Genomic DNA, 16,849 nt, shown 5'->3' with positions numbered 1-16,849 from the left:
CACTCCAGCATTCTTGCCTGGAAAATCCCGCGGACAGAGGCACCTGGCAGGCTACAGTCCATAGAATTGCAAAGAGTCGGGCATGACTGAATGATTTAACATGCATGCATGCATGCATGGGGTTGAAGGATAGTATAGGACATTTTCATATGGACTGTCATATCTGTGTGTCAGCGTATTTACTGACACAATAGATGCTCATTGTCAAAATATGAAAATATATTGAGAGTTTATTATATTTTGAATAATCCTAAAGGTTTCTTTCTCTTGGGAAATGCCTTCTTTCTTGAGGCCACTCATAGATTGGTGTATGCATTTTTAAATTGCTTCTCACATCTGCTAAATCTAAAAGTGAAAAATAAAAGAAAGAACACAAAACTTGTTCATTTGCTTAGTTATGTCCGACTGTTTGTGACCCCATGGATTGTAGCATGCCAGGCTTCCCTGTCTTTCACCAACTCCCAGAGCTTGCTCAAACTCATGTCCATAAAGTTGGTGATGCCATCCAACCATCTCATCCCCTGTCAACCCCTTCTCCTCCTGCCCTCAATCTTTCCCAACATCAGGGTCTTTTCCAATCAGTCAACTCTTTGCATCAGGTGGCCAAAGTATTGGAGTTTCAGCTTTAGCATCTGTCCTTCCAATGTATATTCAGGACTGGTTTCCTTTAGGATGGAGTGGTTGGATCTCCTTGCAGCCCAAGGGATTCTCAAGAGTATTCTCACCAACACAGTTCAAAGGCATCAATTCTTCAGTGCTCAGCTTTCTTTATAGTCCAACTCTCACATCCATACATGACCACTGGAAAAACCATAGCTTTGACTAGAAGGACATTTGTCAGCAAAGTAATGTCTTTGGTTTTTAATATACTATCTAGGTTGGTCATAGCTTTTCTTCCAAGAAGCAAGTGTCTTTTAATTTCATGGCTGCAGTCACCATCTGAAGTGATTTTGGAGCTCCCCCAAATAAAGTCTATCACTGTTTCCATTGTTTCCCCGTCTATTTGCCATAAATTGATGGGACTGGATGCCATGATCTTAGTTTTCTGAATGTTGTGAAGTGAAGTGAAGTTGCTCAGTCGTGTCCTACTCTTTGCAACCCCATGGACAGTAGCCTACCAGGCTCCCCAGTCCATGGACATTTTCCAGGCAAGAGTATTGGAGTGGGTTGCCATTTCCTCCTCCAGAGGATCTTCCCGATCCAGGGATTGAACCCGGGTCTCCCGCATTGCAGGCAGACGCTTTACTGTTGAGCCACCAGGGAAGCCCCTCTGAATGTTGAGTTTTAAGCCAACTTTTTCACTCTCCTCTTTCTATTTAGTTTAGACGGCCGTTCAGCAACTCTTCTAGACAGATGCCTTTTAGCTTTAAAATTTTAATGGAAAAATGTATCACTTCTTAAAGAGAAACTTTTGGTTCTGAAAATCAACTTAAAAATTGTAAGGTCCTTTTTAACCTTTGTATTCTGAAACAGTTTTAGTAAGTTAAAAAAAAATCCTTCAAAGAATATAGTATGAAATGTAATTATGCTTTCTACTGCCTTGCTAAAAAGTTGACAGTATTAATTTTTCCAACTTCTAATTTAAAAATATATTAAAAAAGATAAGTCACGATCCTTTTATAGAGCCAATAGATTCAATTCTAAACTTTCCACATAGGTTATTCTCAGTCTTCAGCTAACAGGAAAGATTTGTTTTGTTGCAACTTTAATATAATCTAAAATATGTAAATATTCATAGTCTTTGTTTATGTAATTTATATTGCCCATATGAAAATGCCTTCACAAGTAATCCATGACCAAAGCTGCTATAAGTGGAAGTAAATGGGTGCTCATAACACACAAATTCAGTTGTTCTTATTGCTTTATTAAAAAATAAATTTCATATTTTCACTACAATATGCTTGGATCAAAGATAGCTATCAAAATCCACAGACAGGGCAAGAACAGTTGGTGTGTTTTCTCAGCAGAATTTGAACTCAATGACCATAGGAAGTTCACTGAATCTCTTTGTGGTTCACATTTCAGTTGTTAAAATGGTGTGGGAGAGGGATTGAGTGGGAAACTCAATCCCTACTGAGTTTAGAGATTTATATTAATTGCAGACTTTTTTCTTTTATTTTTTCTATTTTGTTTTTGGTGCAACGTGGCTTTTGGTCATTGTTCTTTAGTATTACCTCCAGAAAGACTGTAGAAAAAGAGAACAACAGTGAAATAAATGCATAACTTTTAAACTTGACCTCTTAAATTTACCAGTAATAATAATTGAGATGCAAAATGAAAAAAAGGTTTACAATTACCACTTTTTTTCAAAGAAAAACATACTCTAAAGATTCTTCTCTGTAGGTGTAATTCTTCTATTATTAGCAAACACATTCAAATCTGAATTTTAGCAAAGAAAGGAGTTGAACATAGTGAAAGAGGCTGTGGAGTTAGGAAGAAAACCAGTGACTCTGGTGACATTGCTTTAATTTCTTTCACCTCAAATTTCTTTCTTTCTTTTTTTTTTTTTAATTTTTTTTTTCCCAATGGGTTTTGTCATACATTGATATGAATCAGCCATAGAGTTACACTTATTCCCCATCCCAATCCCCCCTCCCACCTCCCTCTCCACCCGATTCCTCTGGGTCTTCCCAGTGCACCAGGCCCGAGCACTTGTCTCATGCATCCCACCTGGGCTGGTGATCTGTTTCACCATAGATAATATACATGCTGTTCTTTCGAAACATCCCACCCTCACCTTCTCCCACAGAGTTCAAAAGTCTGTTCTGTACTTCTGTGTCTCTTTTTCTGTTTTGCATATAGGGTTATCGTTACCATTTTTCTCTTATCTGTAAACTGGGACAACAGAATCTAATCTGAAAAGATTATAATGAGAATTAGAATGAAGATGTAAAGTACTTAATATTACTGGTGATAAAAAAGTGACACTAAACATCCTTACCATTATGTCTTAGAGTGAGAGAGCCAGTGTCTGATCTCTGACTACCTGAGCAGACTTGGTCAGCTTTTGCTTTATCAGCAGTAAAACTTTGTAGTATTAATAGAAGAGAAAGTTAACGAACTTACCTTTATTATAAAATGCAAGAGAAAGAAATGAATGTTTACCAAAGTTCTACTGAAGTTTTGAAATTATCAGTTTGTTTTTCATATTTGAACAGAGATGCTTAGGTTTTGGCTCAGTTGGTAAAGAATCCAACTGCAGTACGGTATACCTGGGTTTGATGCCTGGGTTGAGAAGATTCCCTGGAGAAGGGCATGGCAACCCACTCCAGTGTTCTTGCCTGGAGAATCCCCAAGGACAGAGGAGCCTGGTGGGTTGCAGTCCATGGGGTCACAAAGAGTCAGATACAACTGAGTGATTAAGCACAGTACAGCTTAGGTTGAAATTGTAATAAATTGCTAGATGTCAAACATACACAGACCACGAGTCTTCATGTTTTCCTCCATTGCTTTCTCACTTTGCTAATAAGGATAACCTCCTGAGTTGGCCAGAGGCTGAGCTGAGAGCTAGGTGAAGATTATCTTTGCTGCCTCTCACTGTTCTTGGCCAGCCCCATGATGCCCACTGGGTAGGCACTCCTAGTTTCATGCTGAATTTCATTCTTTTGCTCATAGCTTCCATAAATACTTCTTAGTAAAAGAAAGGAGTTAACTAATTAAGTTTGAGCATTTAAAGACCGTTCAGCATCACAGTACCTAGTAACACCCTTTAGAAACTTTTTGCCATATGATCATAAATATAGTTGCTTTTTTGTGATAAATATTGTAGAGATTTATCTGTTTATTCCCATATTCTATCCAGTAATTTTAATGTACCTAGTCTGGTATATTTTTATTAGTTATTTCTTCTTCAGGTTATTTTTCATGGCTGTGCTGCAAATGGTACTGGCGCAGTATTTGGCATTATATTTGCTCTGTATTATCAGATGTTCACAATATCTGACAATCAGTAAGAAATAGATTACATTTTACAGGATGGGAGAAAATAGTTGTTGTTGTTCAGTTTCTAAGTCATATCCAACTCTTTACAGTCTCATGGACTGCAACATACCAGGCTCCTCTGTCTCCAGGAGTTTGCTCCAATTCATATCCATTGAGTTGATGATGCTATCTAACCATCTCATCCTTTGCCACCCCCATGTCCTTTTGTCTTCAATCTTCCCTGGCATCAGAGTCTTTTCCAGTGAGTTGACTCTTGGCATCAGGTAGCCAAAGTATTGGAGCTTTAGCTTCAGCATCAGTCCTTTCAGTGATTATTAAGGGCTGATTTCCTTTAGGATTGATTGGTTTGACCTCATTGCAGTCCAAGGGACTCTCAAGAGCCTTCTCCAGCACCACAATTTGAAAGCATCAGTTCTTTGGCACTCATCTTTCTTTATAGTCCAACTCTAACATCCACATATGACTACTGGAAAAACCATAGATTTGACTATGTGGACTTTTGTTGACAAAATGATGTCTCTGCTTTCTAGTATGCTGTCTAGGTTGGTCATAACTTTTCTTCCAAGGAGCAAGCATCTTTTCATTTAGTGGTTGTAGTCACTGTCTAAAGTGATTTTGGAGCCCAAGAAAATAAAGTCTGTCACTGCTTCCACTTTTTGCCCTGATTTATTTGTGAGTGAACATATTGTGTTACTAAGACCTTTGCATCCCTACACAATTTGCAACTGCAGAGAGTCATAAGAAATACAGAAGAAGATTATGCACAACTCTATGAATCCACCTCTATCACTATTATTCTCATTTCATACACGAGGAAGCTGAGGCTTAGCCAAGCTGAAATTGACAAGATTATCAGGTTAGTTTTGTAAGGGTCAGAGTAAGGGATTGAATCTCTATCTGTGACTTTCAGAGCTCTAATGACATCATAGTAAACTATAAAGAATTTCAATTTGATTTTTTTTTTAAGAAAAAACAGAGCAGAGGAACAGGAAACAAAATTAAAACAAAACAAAGCAAAACCTAGGATTTCCCTGGTGGCAGAGTGGATAAGAATCTGCCTGACAGTGCACGGTCTGCCAGTTCGATCCCTGGTCTGGGAAGATCCCGCATGCCATGGAACAACTAAGCCTGCAAACCACAACTACTGAAGACTGCATGCCCTAGAACCCGCATGCTGCAACTAGTGAAGTCTGTGTGCTTAGAGCCCGTGCTCCGCAGCAAGAGAAGCCAGCACATTGAGAGGCCTGGGCTCTGCTCACCACAACTGGAGAAAGCAACAAAGACCCAGCACTGACAAACAAAATCTAGACCATTAATTTTACATGAATTCAGGAAAGGACATTGGTTCATAGACTAGGAGAAGATGGTTTGTACAGATTATTTAGTCCTAATTTTCTCGATGAAGAAACTGAAGTCAGGCAGGTATGTCGATTGCCCCAAACCGCGGAATCTCTTAAAACTACAACTCCATGCTTTTTTCCAAGATAGATTTGTGACTAATTGAGAATAATCTATATCTAAATTGTCAGATCAGAACTTTTAAATACTGTCCATCATGAAGTTAGCCAAAGCTGGATGAACCTGGTATTACTGTGACACAGAGAAATGGAGAAAAAGTAGGATGATTCAAACATTAAACCTGGCTATATGGAGGCTTTAAGATGTATCAGGTACTGTTGGGTCCTGTGGTCACAGTCTTTTAGGGAAAAGAGATATATCTACCAGTAAGGATAATATAGTACAATAAGTGCAATTTGAATGGCAAATCACAAAATGCTGTGAGCACTTGGAGTGGGGAGGAATTAATTCAGCCTGAGAGATTTCTGTTGATCCCTGTGTCATGCTTCACAGAAGTGATGATATTTGAGTTTGACAGGTACCTGTGGCTGGGGGCTACTTCATTCAGAAAGAACAGCAAAGGTATCAGATATCATACATACAGTGAAGTGTGTTAAAGGAATAGCAAGGAATTCAACCAGGCTCTAAATATTTATGCAAGTGCCTCAGAGATGTATTTTGAAAGGTTCTTGGCTTATGAAAACTGCAGAATCATTTTGTTCAAAAAACTTTTTACTTATTTCAAATCTTGCTCAAGTCAAAAATCCTTTAGAATACATTTCTACTCCTCTGGTAACAGCATCACCAGGCCCACTAACGGCATGCTTATTTGAGTAATTGTCATAAGCTATACACGTTGACCGGGCTTCCCAGGGTGGCACAGTGGTAAAGAATATGCCTGCCATTCCAGGAGATGTAAGAGATATGGCTTCAGTCCCTGGATTGGGAAGATCCTCTGGAGTAGAAAATGCCAATCCACTCTAGTATTCCTGCCTGGAAAATTCCATGGACAGGGGAGCCTGGGGCCTACAGTCTGTGAAGTTGCAAAGAGTCAGACGCAGCTGAGCAACTAAGCACATACATGTTAACAACCTGTGAACAACCAGCCTTTTATAGCTTTGGCCATAGTTTGGCTATATGTGTTTGAAAAAACTGTGTGGACTTTGCCAGACTATTTCCTTCTCAGTTGCAGATAGAATTCAGTTAAAAGGTAATTAATGCAAATAACGCTGACTAATGCACTGGCTAATGAACTATTGCAATAAGAATCTTTACAGTTCTATAAGCAAAAAGGTTCCTCTTGTGGTATCTGCTGTTCATTTTATATTTATTGCTCTTAAAGCTTATTTTATTTCAAATATAAAGAAAAAGTTGTTCATTTCTTAACATTTTTTTATACTTTATGGAATTCTTTCCCTAAGTTCAAATTTGCAATGAGCTTAGAGGGACTCTGTATCACAAGATTACATGTTTGTTTTCTTCATTCCTCTTAGCCCAGAATAGATTGAGTGTGGAGGTGGTGTGGGGAATGACATCATACTCAACTAGTATTTCCAGTATCTGTCACTTAATAGGTGCTTAACCAGTGAGAAATAAATGAAGGAGAATAAGTGAATAAAATTGGTGAAAGTCCCACTGATCTGAGAATCTAGATATTGGCCAGGGTGAGTTTGGTAAGAAATAAAATTTAATCTTCTAAGAAAAGAGGTTATCTGAAATAGTGGGGATTTTCATGAGCCAAAAATAGCCCCTGTTTTTACCTTTTCCTAAGTTTTTGAAGTGAGACACATAAAACAGTTGGAGATTCTTTTAAAGTAAGTTGGATTATTGATAAGCTGTTTGGAGATCATGACTTAAATCTATAGTCAAATAAGTTTTCTGATACTTCATCCAGTGTTGGATAGACCTATCTCCCAGGTCATCAGCATAGCTGGGCACCTAGGGTTCTCCCATAGGGGAGTCTCCATACCACTTGGCAGAGAGCAGATCAGATGTTATTAGTTCATTCTAGAAATGTGAATCATATACTTACTTATTATATGCTAGGCAATACAGATATGATATTAAATAATTCCTGTGTTCACACTGTTGGACTAAAGAAAACAGATGATTTCCATACAGTGTAATGGTGAACTCCAGGTCACAAAAGGAACAGGGAGGAACCCAGGAACCCAAAGCTGGACTTAGAAGGTCCAGGAATAATGCTAATAAAATATCCAAGATGTAGCGTGAAGTAATAATGAAAGCTCTCCAGTTAAAAGGAGAATGTTCTAGACAAGGAATGGAGTGTTTGAGGCATAAAAAACATTTTTTTTTTAATAATTGGAAGGTAAGATATAAAGGAAAGAATGAAAATGAGTCAAGAGTGTTTAACAGAGGACAGATCAGAAAGGGCTTTGCTAGCAATTTTAGGTACTTTTTATTGAACTTTCACTTAAAGGGAATGGTAGTTAATTGAATGAATTCCAGTTGGAGAATAATCTGTGTTAGATTGATCCCTTTTTAAAATGTACTAAAAAAAAAAAAAGATGTTCAGAGGACCATTTGGGAGACTTGAACATCAGTAGAGGCAGGGAAATCAGAAAGAAGTAGACAGATTTGAGAAGCATGTAAGGTGTAATATCAAGAGGAATTAATGGAAGCTAAGTTGAAGACAAGAGGAGTCAAACCTGGTGCCGGTGTTCTCTGGTGTAAGTGGAGAGATGTGGGGCATAAGTGATACAGAAAAATGAACAAAGGAATGTAATATGGGCTGGAGATAAAGATTTGAAGAATGTCAACAAGGTGCAAAGTTGATTTATGTGTTGACATTATAAAATATAAAATGGAAAAAATACTGAAGTGTTCCACTGAAGGTTAACTCAAGATATAAAAACACTTTGAAAAACAGTTTCTTTGGGGAATGGTTATTAGAAAAGATTCAAGTATTCCCCTTGGGCAGTTATAAAGCATATCTATCTGCAAAGGTATACTTATTACCTAGTATGAGCTAGAGTTACATTTGATTGCCATGGATTTGTTTATTCGGAGGGTTTTTTCCCGCCTCAGTTATAGAGGAAACAAGTACTTTCCCACGTTCATCTTTGCACAATATGTGATCTGGAATAGCTCAATATAATTAGCAACTTCAGAACATTGCCAGAATTGAAGCAGCAAAGTGTGACATCTACTACAAATTAAGATGTATTGCCAACTATCCTCAGGGTGAATTGACTCTGCATTATTAGCTCCCCTTTTCTATACAAACTCTTTGTCTTATGACTATTTCTGATTGTATTTTTTTTTTTTTTCTCTGACCACTCAGATGATTAAGAATCTGCCTGCAGTGTAGGAGACTCGCGTTCGATCCTTGGGTCAGGAAGATCCCCTGGAGAAGGGAATGGCAACCCACTGCAGTATTCTTGCCTGGAAAATTTAATGGAGAGACAAGCCTGGCAGGCTACAGTCCATGGGGTTACAAAGAGTTGGACCTGACTGAGCGACTGATTCTTTCACTTTCACGCACTATTATTTGGGTGTGTTCGTTTCAGTGTCTCACATCCTAAAATGTGAGCCTGAGTGGCTCCGGCGGCTGTCATGGAAGCCAGCACAGGACAGGCATTTGGGTGAAGAACTGGATGGTTTGTGTCATCTGGTCATCAAGTGGGACACCACTAGAAGGCACTGGCAGTTCGGTCAGATTGGAGGTGCTGGTGGTGTTCCCACAGACACAGGGTCAGGACTCTTTGTGAAAGCACCTGGACTCAAGCCTGGACTTCTGTATTTCACCCAGGCAGGAGGACAGAGAGTCGATGCTCTTATTAGCCCTTATTTCTGGCTCGATTTCTTTGCTCTGAATGTCTCACTGGCTTTCTGCCTAGTTTCTCTGACTTAGAAGGTTGTCCCCCTTACCTCCTCAGGTGTGTCTCAGAAACAGCTCTTTCGAAGTCACCTCTTCTTACCATGTTATTGAAGACACTGCACAATTACCCAGACTGCCCTTGCTGTATGTCTGCCCCTGGCCCTGGGCCTTCACAACTCTGGAAGTACCACACCGTTTTGCTGTTCACTGAATACGCTGCTGACTCTCACACATCACATGCTATGAGCTCAGATGGTTCCTCATATGCTAAACCCTTCTCCACCTCTCGGACTCCCAGTCCTCAGGCAAGTTTCTTTTATAACCTACTCAATGAAGTTTCCTTACCATCAGGGAGATCTTGCTGTTCTTTCTTCTTTACGTTTTAAGAGTGTACCGTCAATGGGCATTATTACACTCTTCATACTTATTTGTTCTCATTCCCACCCCTTCAGTTTATACCTTCTCCTCAAGGGCAGGTATCATAATTCAGAACCTATGGACGACTTACTTGTAATGATGTAAGTGGCTGGAAAGATAGAGGATCTTTCATGGTCCCAGGATATGCTCATGAGACCAGGCTAGATCCTCAAGAAGCTTTCCTAACTGGGGTGGCAAGAAGGATACATTTAGACATATTATTCTCCAGAGTAACAAAACTCTTCAGTGGCTCAAGATGGTCTGTGCTTAGACTGCAAATAGGCACCACATGTGTCAGTCTTGTCTTTCTCAGGTGTAATACATTATTTGAATACTGGGGCTTCCGAGGTGGGTCCGTGGTAAAGAATCTGCCTGCCAATTCAGGAGACGCAAGAGACGCAGGTTCGATCCCTGGATTGAGAAGATTCCCCTGGAGTAGGAAGAGGCAACCTGCTCCAGTATTCTTGCCTGAAAAATTCCATGGATAGAGGAGCCTGGCAGGCTACTGTCCATGGGGTCACAAAGAGTTGGACACAACTGAGTGATTGAGCGCATACTGAAAACCAAGATGAGCAATAGGCAGCAGGCCTTCAAGATTAACTCCATTTGCTGTTTTGGGCCTCTAAAAAAATGGACAAACTCCTAAGCAAAATATTATAAGGTTACTGTGCCGTGGATACACCATGCTATTTTATATCTTGGGCCTTTGCATATGCTGCTCCCTCTGTCTGAAATGTATGTACAGTAGGTCCCCTACAAATGAACGCGCTCTCTTCTCAGAGTGCATTTGTAAGTTTAATTGCTTGTACATGACTGAGCAACTGAATACAGCACAGCACAGCCAACAAAGTCAGTCTAGGTCCCCAACTAACACAATTGGCTGTGTATTACTGTACTGTAATAGGTTCTTAACACTTTTCACACAAATAATACATAGAAACAAATAAAAAATAGACATTTTAAATCTTACAGTACTGTACCTTGAAAAGTACAATAATACAGTACAATAACTGGCATACAGGGGGCTGACATCGAATCAAAGGACAAGAAGAGTTAGTGACTGGAAGAGGCAGAAGAGGTGGGAGGAGATAGAGCTGAAGAATCATTAGCAAGAGGAGACAGAGGGTCAGCGGCAATTTCCCTCACCCCTGATGTTAATGGCACAGCTTCTGATTGCTTGCTGGGATCAGATGCCCGCTCACATCTTTGAAAGTTTGCAACTTGAAGATTGGTATGTAGGGAACTTTCTGTACTTGCAGTCACTGCCCTTCACTGACCGGTCATTCTGTCCACCTAGTATCCCCCCATCTCATTTCTCAACTCCTCTCCAATATCACCTCCTTTGTGACACCCACCCTAGCTTTCAGAGTCAAACCTTGCCTGTCTCTCTCAGTGTTCCCATTATGTTTTTGCCTATTTCTACTATATCACTTATAATTACTTGCTTCCTTTTTGTTTTCCTTTTGAGACTATGTGCTCCTTGATAATATGGTTTACTTCCTCCTATCTCCACAGCTTCAGCATTTAACGTATTGTCTGACACAGCATGCACTCATTAAGTACTCGGTGAACGAATGACTAAATGTTTTGTTCCTTTATTCAGTGAATACTAGCTGCCAAAGATCTGTCCTTGGGTTTAGATTGTTTAACTTTTTGCAGCTCAGTTCCCTGGAGTTGGGCACAAGGTAATGGATAAGTGGACTTTAGAAATCCCTAAGGGTGTCCACAGGGAAGTCTGTCTGTAGGTCACAGAACGCCAGCCCCTAAGATTGCACTCTGAATAATAGCTTCCATCCCCAGAGAAACAGCGTTGTCCATTAGGCAGACTCCTCCTAAGAATGGTCTAGAAAAACATGAGGACTTCTAGAACAAGAACTGAAATGGGAGTGAAAAAGTAAAGCCTTATTTTGCAAAATAGAATCATTGGAGGAAACTCATGTTTGAGTGTCTCTTTTCTAGAGAAGGCTAACCCTCACAAGTGCAGAAATCTTGAGTCATAGCTGCTCTGTAGCCACACAGGAAGGCAAAAGTACCAAGCCATACTTGGAGGAGGCTGGAGCCACAGAAAGTGGCTCAGGTGGTGGGCAGGACTGAGTGACCCTGTCAGAGGCTGGGGAAGGCTGTGCTGTGGTTTTGAGATGGCGCTGATAGCAGCGACTGTCCATCTCTGTGTCCTTGCTACTGGGTTTATAGCAAAGGCTCAGGAAATGTTTGCTGAACTGTTAAGTCAAGATTATTTTTTTTCTCCCATCATGGACTACTGGGCAACTCATCTGAGACCAATGATTAGTTCCAAATGATTTGGGCAGGATAGAAGAGTGCGAGAATGAGGAGACCCGAAGATCATGCTAAGATTTCTAATGAGAAATCTAATGCAAATACAAACCCCCTTGCCTCATAGCTGAAGGTGTATCTGACCTGAAATTAGCTCTGCTGTTAAATCCCTATGTAGGGTCATTCCATTTTTAAGGTGCTATTTTAACTTATCAAAATTAGTGGCCTCTGCCCTCCCACATTCCATTTGAGAAGTATTTCTGTCATATTAAGATACTTTTATCAAGTTTACCAGCCTGCTTGTCAAAAGTTTGTTATGGTTAGTCACCAGAGAATTATAAATATCTTTAGCCTCAGATGTGATTGTGCTGAAGGAAGGGAGGACTAAAAGGGGATAAGGGTGGCAGTTGATTTTGTAAAAGCCATTGGTGTATTAACTACTTTGGATTTTTTTCTATTATTCTTCCTCGTGGATTGGAGGTATACTAGACATGTTGATCTGAGTGGCCCCATGTTAGCAAGGCTGTGGGCGATGATTGGTGTTTTTCTTGAGCATACGCTCATATTTTTTCTGCAAGGGGTAGTGGTAAATCTCTTGACGAACTATAAATAATTTATTTTTATCAGGTAAATAATGTGCATAACCAATGATATTTCCCAATGGATATACAATGGTTGTATTTGTATACAAATACAAATATACAAAATACAAATGCAATGGTTGTATTTGTGCAACGGCTAGAAGCTTTGTGTATCACTCTCATAGATTTATTTTTCAAACTGAATGAAAGTAACAACCATTATTGAACATTTATGTTCCAGGCACTGAACTTTATTTTTATTTTTGAATTTTAAAAAATTGGAGTATAATTCCTTTCTACAATGGTGTGTTAGTTTCTGCTGTACAATTAAGTAAATCAGTTGTATGTGTACATGTATGATTTCCCTCATAAGCCTCCCTCCAACAATCCCCCCAATCTCACCCTTCTGCATCATCACAGAGTGCCAAGCTGAGCTCCCTGTTCTATGCAGCAGCTTCCCACCAGCTCTCTGTTTTACACATGATGGTGTATATATGTCAGTGCTACTCTCCCAGTTCATCCCACCTTCCCTTTCTCCTTTCTCATGGCCGTTCCCATTCTATGTCTGTGTCTCTATTCCTGCCCTGCAAATAGGTTCATCTGACCATTTTTCTAGATTCCATTTCTCCAAAGAAGACATGGAGGTGGCCAGAGGCACATAAAAAGATGCTGAACATCATTAGTTATTAGAAAAATGCAAAACAAAACACTGGTCAGAATGGCCATCATCAAAAAATCTCCAAAAAATAAATGCCGAAGAGGGTGCGGAGAAAATGGAAACTTCTTGCACTGTTGGTGGGAATGTGAATTGGTATAGCCACGATGGAGAACAGCATGAAGATTCATTAAAAACCTAAAAATAGAACTATCATATGGATTAGCAATCCCACTACTGGCCATATACCCTGAGAAGACCATAATTCAAAAAGACACATGTGCACCAGTGTTTATTGCAGGCACTAAGCTTTATATCCACTTAATCCTCACAATTTACAGTACCTTATGAATTAAGTTCTACTTTTATCTCATTTTTTTTAATAAATGGCAAGAACAGAGACTTGGAGAAATTAAGGTGTCCAAGGATTACTTAGCCCTAGTTCTATGTGATGTATCCTAACTTTGACCTTTTTTTTCTTTGTAGTCTGGGAGACCTAGTGCGCTCTTCCAAAGTTCCTCAAAGTTGCTTTCTCTACCCTCATCCTCCAGTAGCATAGTTTCTTCAACTTCAAAAGTTCTCTCTTTTACACAACACAAATAACCCTTTTATTTTAAGCATCTTCTGTTTTTCACTCTGCAACAATCCCAGGGGTCTGGCTGTGATGTAGGAAAATGTAAGAATAAAGGTAAGTTAGTATTCCCTTAAGTTATTTTGCCATGCACATTCTTTCTTTTAGGTTTATCAGATGAGTTGGTTTGAATGGATGTGTAGATTCCCTAGGTAAGGTGTAATGAGTTTTGAGGGTGGTGTCCTTCCCTTGCAAGTCTGTTTTGTAGATCCCACTGCCAGACTGCCAGGAATAGCTGTGTTTCTTCTAAACCTCTGCTTTATTTTTGTCTTATGGACACCATGAATCATGTAACAAAACTACATTTTCCTTTCTGTAGAGCCTTCAGAGACATTTTGAACAGATATGTGTCTGTATACTGACATACCTCAGAAATATTTCTTGGCTGAATTTTTTTGAAGGAAAGAGAGATTTGTTTTAAAAATACTGCACATTATCATATATGTCAGCACATTGTATGTGTTTAGAGGGGAGCCTAATGAAAACTGCCTCTGATTCAGTGTTTTAAAAAACTTTAAACATTCTTTATTTTTCAATATCTAGATTTCAATTTTTTATGTTTAATTCAGAAATATGGTGTCACTATTAAGTAACACTTATTTTAGACCTGATATTACATGTTCGAAAATAAATTTTTATAATGGTTTCATCTTTGTCTCTCTTTAGATATTTGTTTTTCTGCCACGAGGTTGGTGGGAAAGAAGGTTGCAGGGCAGCCCTGGAGGCAGAGAATTGCAGGCCAGCCAGATGGAAGCAGAGTGCACTGTGGATAGGCATGTACTCACGCCTCAGCCCCAGGCGGCTCCGCAGACTTGAACTTACCCACTCCTCAGAACAGGAGAGAATTAAATTTATTTCCACTTTAGTTCCAGAAGGTTGCTATGTTCCTGGTGGGCACAAAATAAATATTGACTTAACTGAATGTTGCCCGCTGGTGTCTCCCTTTCCTCTTTCTTCCCCCCCGATCCTCCGGTGGCTTCTTCGGGATCCTTGGAAATTACCTATTGATGAAATTCTAAGGCAAGTCAAGGAAAATTTGAACATAAACAATTTTTCTCTGCCCTTTGGCCTCCTCTCTCCCCTCTACTGTGCCTTATGCATCCCCATTGGTGGAAATACTGGCTCAACCACAAACAGCAACATTCTCCCAGCGTTACAAGATGACTCCTGAAGTGATAAGCTTCATGTTTAATTTTGTAAGGGGCCATAATGACCCATGACCTACTATTCCTTTTGTACATGGAGACCTGGATTGTATCAACTGTCAGCAATATATCATGTAATATGTACAGTTCTCTGTTTCAAAACACTGTATGACTCTGCTTTGATATCTAATGGGCAGACCAGTTCCTGGAGATTTCTGAGACTCTGTTCTTGGGTTATAACATTCAATTTGGCTTGAACAAAATTTTCCATCTTTTTTTTTTTTTCATAGATTGACTGATTAATTTTTCATCCACAAAATATCTTTTCTTCAGAGTCTTCCCTTACTTTTTGTCCCATTAGCTTTCAGCATAAGTTCTCTTGGTGTTTCAATATCATGCCTTCTTGTTTGTCTTCTTTGTATCTAGGTCTTGTCTCACAGCTTCTCTGGGGACCTGTTCGTCCGTTTCTCTGAGATACACACACTCTCTTCTCTTCCTCCTTCCATCTCCGTCTGTCTCTACTTTCTCACATACTGTTTTATATGTGTGTTTGCGTCCCTTCAGAATTACCATCAAAAATCATTCCAGTTTTTAAGAGGTTAGACACATTTAAAAAATTTTATAAGTGCTCAGAAGAATTCATTTTACACTTTTTTCTGCAAAACCACGTTTTCATTTTTCAAATATTAATATAAGCACTCAGGGAAAAGTGGACTGTCTGTACTAACCACAGTACACTCAAGTCATGTGGAGGATTGGGTCTGCTCTCCTCTGGGTTTTCTCTGTGCACTTTGCCCAGACAGGACTGCATTCCTCTGTTCCTTCTGACACAAATATAGTGACATTTCACCGGGCGACTATTGGTCTAGAGGGAATACTAACTTCTCCCTTCCCCTAGTGTTTTAAATCTCATTCCAGTCATTTGGCCCTGGATATTGGCACAGAAACGCTGGCTGCATAAAGTCCTTGGAGCCTGAAATGGGACATTGGTTTGCTAATACTTCCCTGCAGCTGGGCGTCCCAGGTGGCACGCATGCGTGCTAAGTCACTTCAGTCATGTCTGACTCTGCGAGGCTATGGACTGTAGCCTGCTAGACTCCTCTGCCCGCACACTCATCTCTCCTGCAACTCTTGCATTGCAAATGGATTCTTTACTGCTGAGTACCCAGGGAAGCTCAGGTGGTGCTAGTAGTAAAGAATCTGCCCAGTAATGCAGGAGAGCTAAGACACTCAAGTTTGATCCTTGGGTTGGGAAGATCCCTTGGAGGAGGGCAATGGCAACCCACTAAACTATTCTTGCCTGGAAAATCCCATGGACTGAGAAGCTTGGTGGACTACAGTCCATGGGATCAAAAAGAGTCCACTGAACATGTATGCCCTACCGTTACTTTCTGGGGAAGACCTAATGGGTGTGGTCAACCTCCTCTGGGCATTAAAATTAACCCTTTAAGCATCCTTTATGCCTTGAGAGGTAACAAACTAATTGCTACCTAAGAAAGTATATCTCAAAAATGACAGAATGATCTCTGCTTGTTTCCAAGGCAAACCATTCAATATCACAGTAATCCAAGTCTATGCCCCAACCACTAAAGTTGAAGAAGCTGTAGTTGAATGATTCTATGTAGATACACAAGACCTTCTAGAATTAACACCAAAAAAAAGATGTCCTTTTCATCATAGGGAACTGGAATGCAAAAGTAGGAAGTTAAGAGATACTTGGGTTAACAGGCAAGTTTGGCCTTGGAGTACAAATTGAAGCAGGGAAAAGGCTCACAGAGTTTTGGCCAAGACAATGAACTTCTCATAGCAAACACCCTCTTCCAACAACACAAGAGATGACTCTACTCATGGACATCACCAGATAGTCAATACCAAAATCAGATTGATTATATTATTTGAAGCCAAAGATGGAGAAGCTCTCAGTGAGCAAAAACAAGACCGGGGGATGACTGTGGCTCAGATCATGAGCTCCTATTGCAAAATTCAGACTTAAATTGATGCCAGTAGGGAAAACCACTAGATCAT

At 39.8% G+C, this 16,849-nt stretch overlaps 1 protein-coding gene across 4 annotated transcripts in view; it reads right to left on the bottom strand.

Annotated features, from left to right (window-relative positions):
- PTGER3 (prostaglandin E receptor 3) overlaps positions 1 to 16,849 on the bottom strand; it is a 239,154-nt gene that overhangs the window by 30,049 nt on the left and 192,256 nt on the right. The window contains exon 3 of one of the 4 annotated variants that reach the window (XM_065910976.1): positions 14,502 to 14,566. The exons of the other annotated variants lie outside the window; for them this stretch is intronic. Within the exon in view, the coding sequence (XP_065767048.1) occupies positions 14,531 to 14,566 (36 nt within the window). The 3' untranslated portion in view covers positions 14,502 to 14,530. The remainder of the gene's footprint in view (positions 1 to 14,501; positions 14,567 to 16,849) is intronic. 4 annotated transcript variants of the gene reach the window in all.

This window comes from Muntiacus reevesi, chromosome 1 (genome assembly GCF_963930625.1).
Source record: "Muntiacus reevesi chromosome 1, mMunRee1.1, whole genome shotgun sequence".
NCBI lineage: Eukaryota > Metazoa > Chordata > Mammalia > Artiodactyla > Cervidae > Muntiacus > Muntiacus reevesi.
This window is presented reverse-complemented; position numbering and strand designations above follow the sequence as displayed.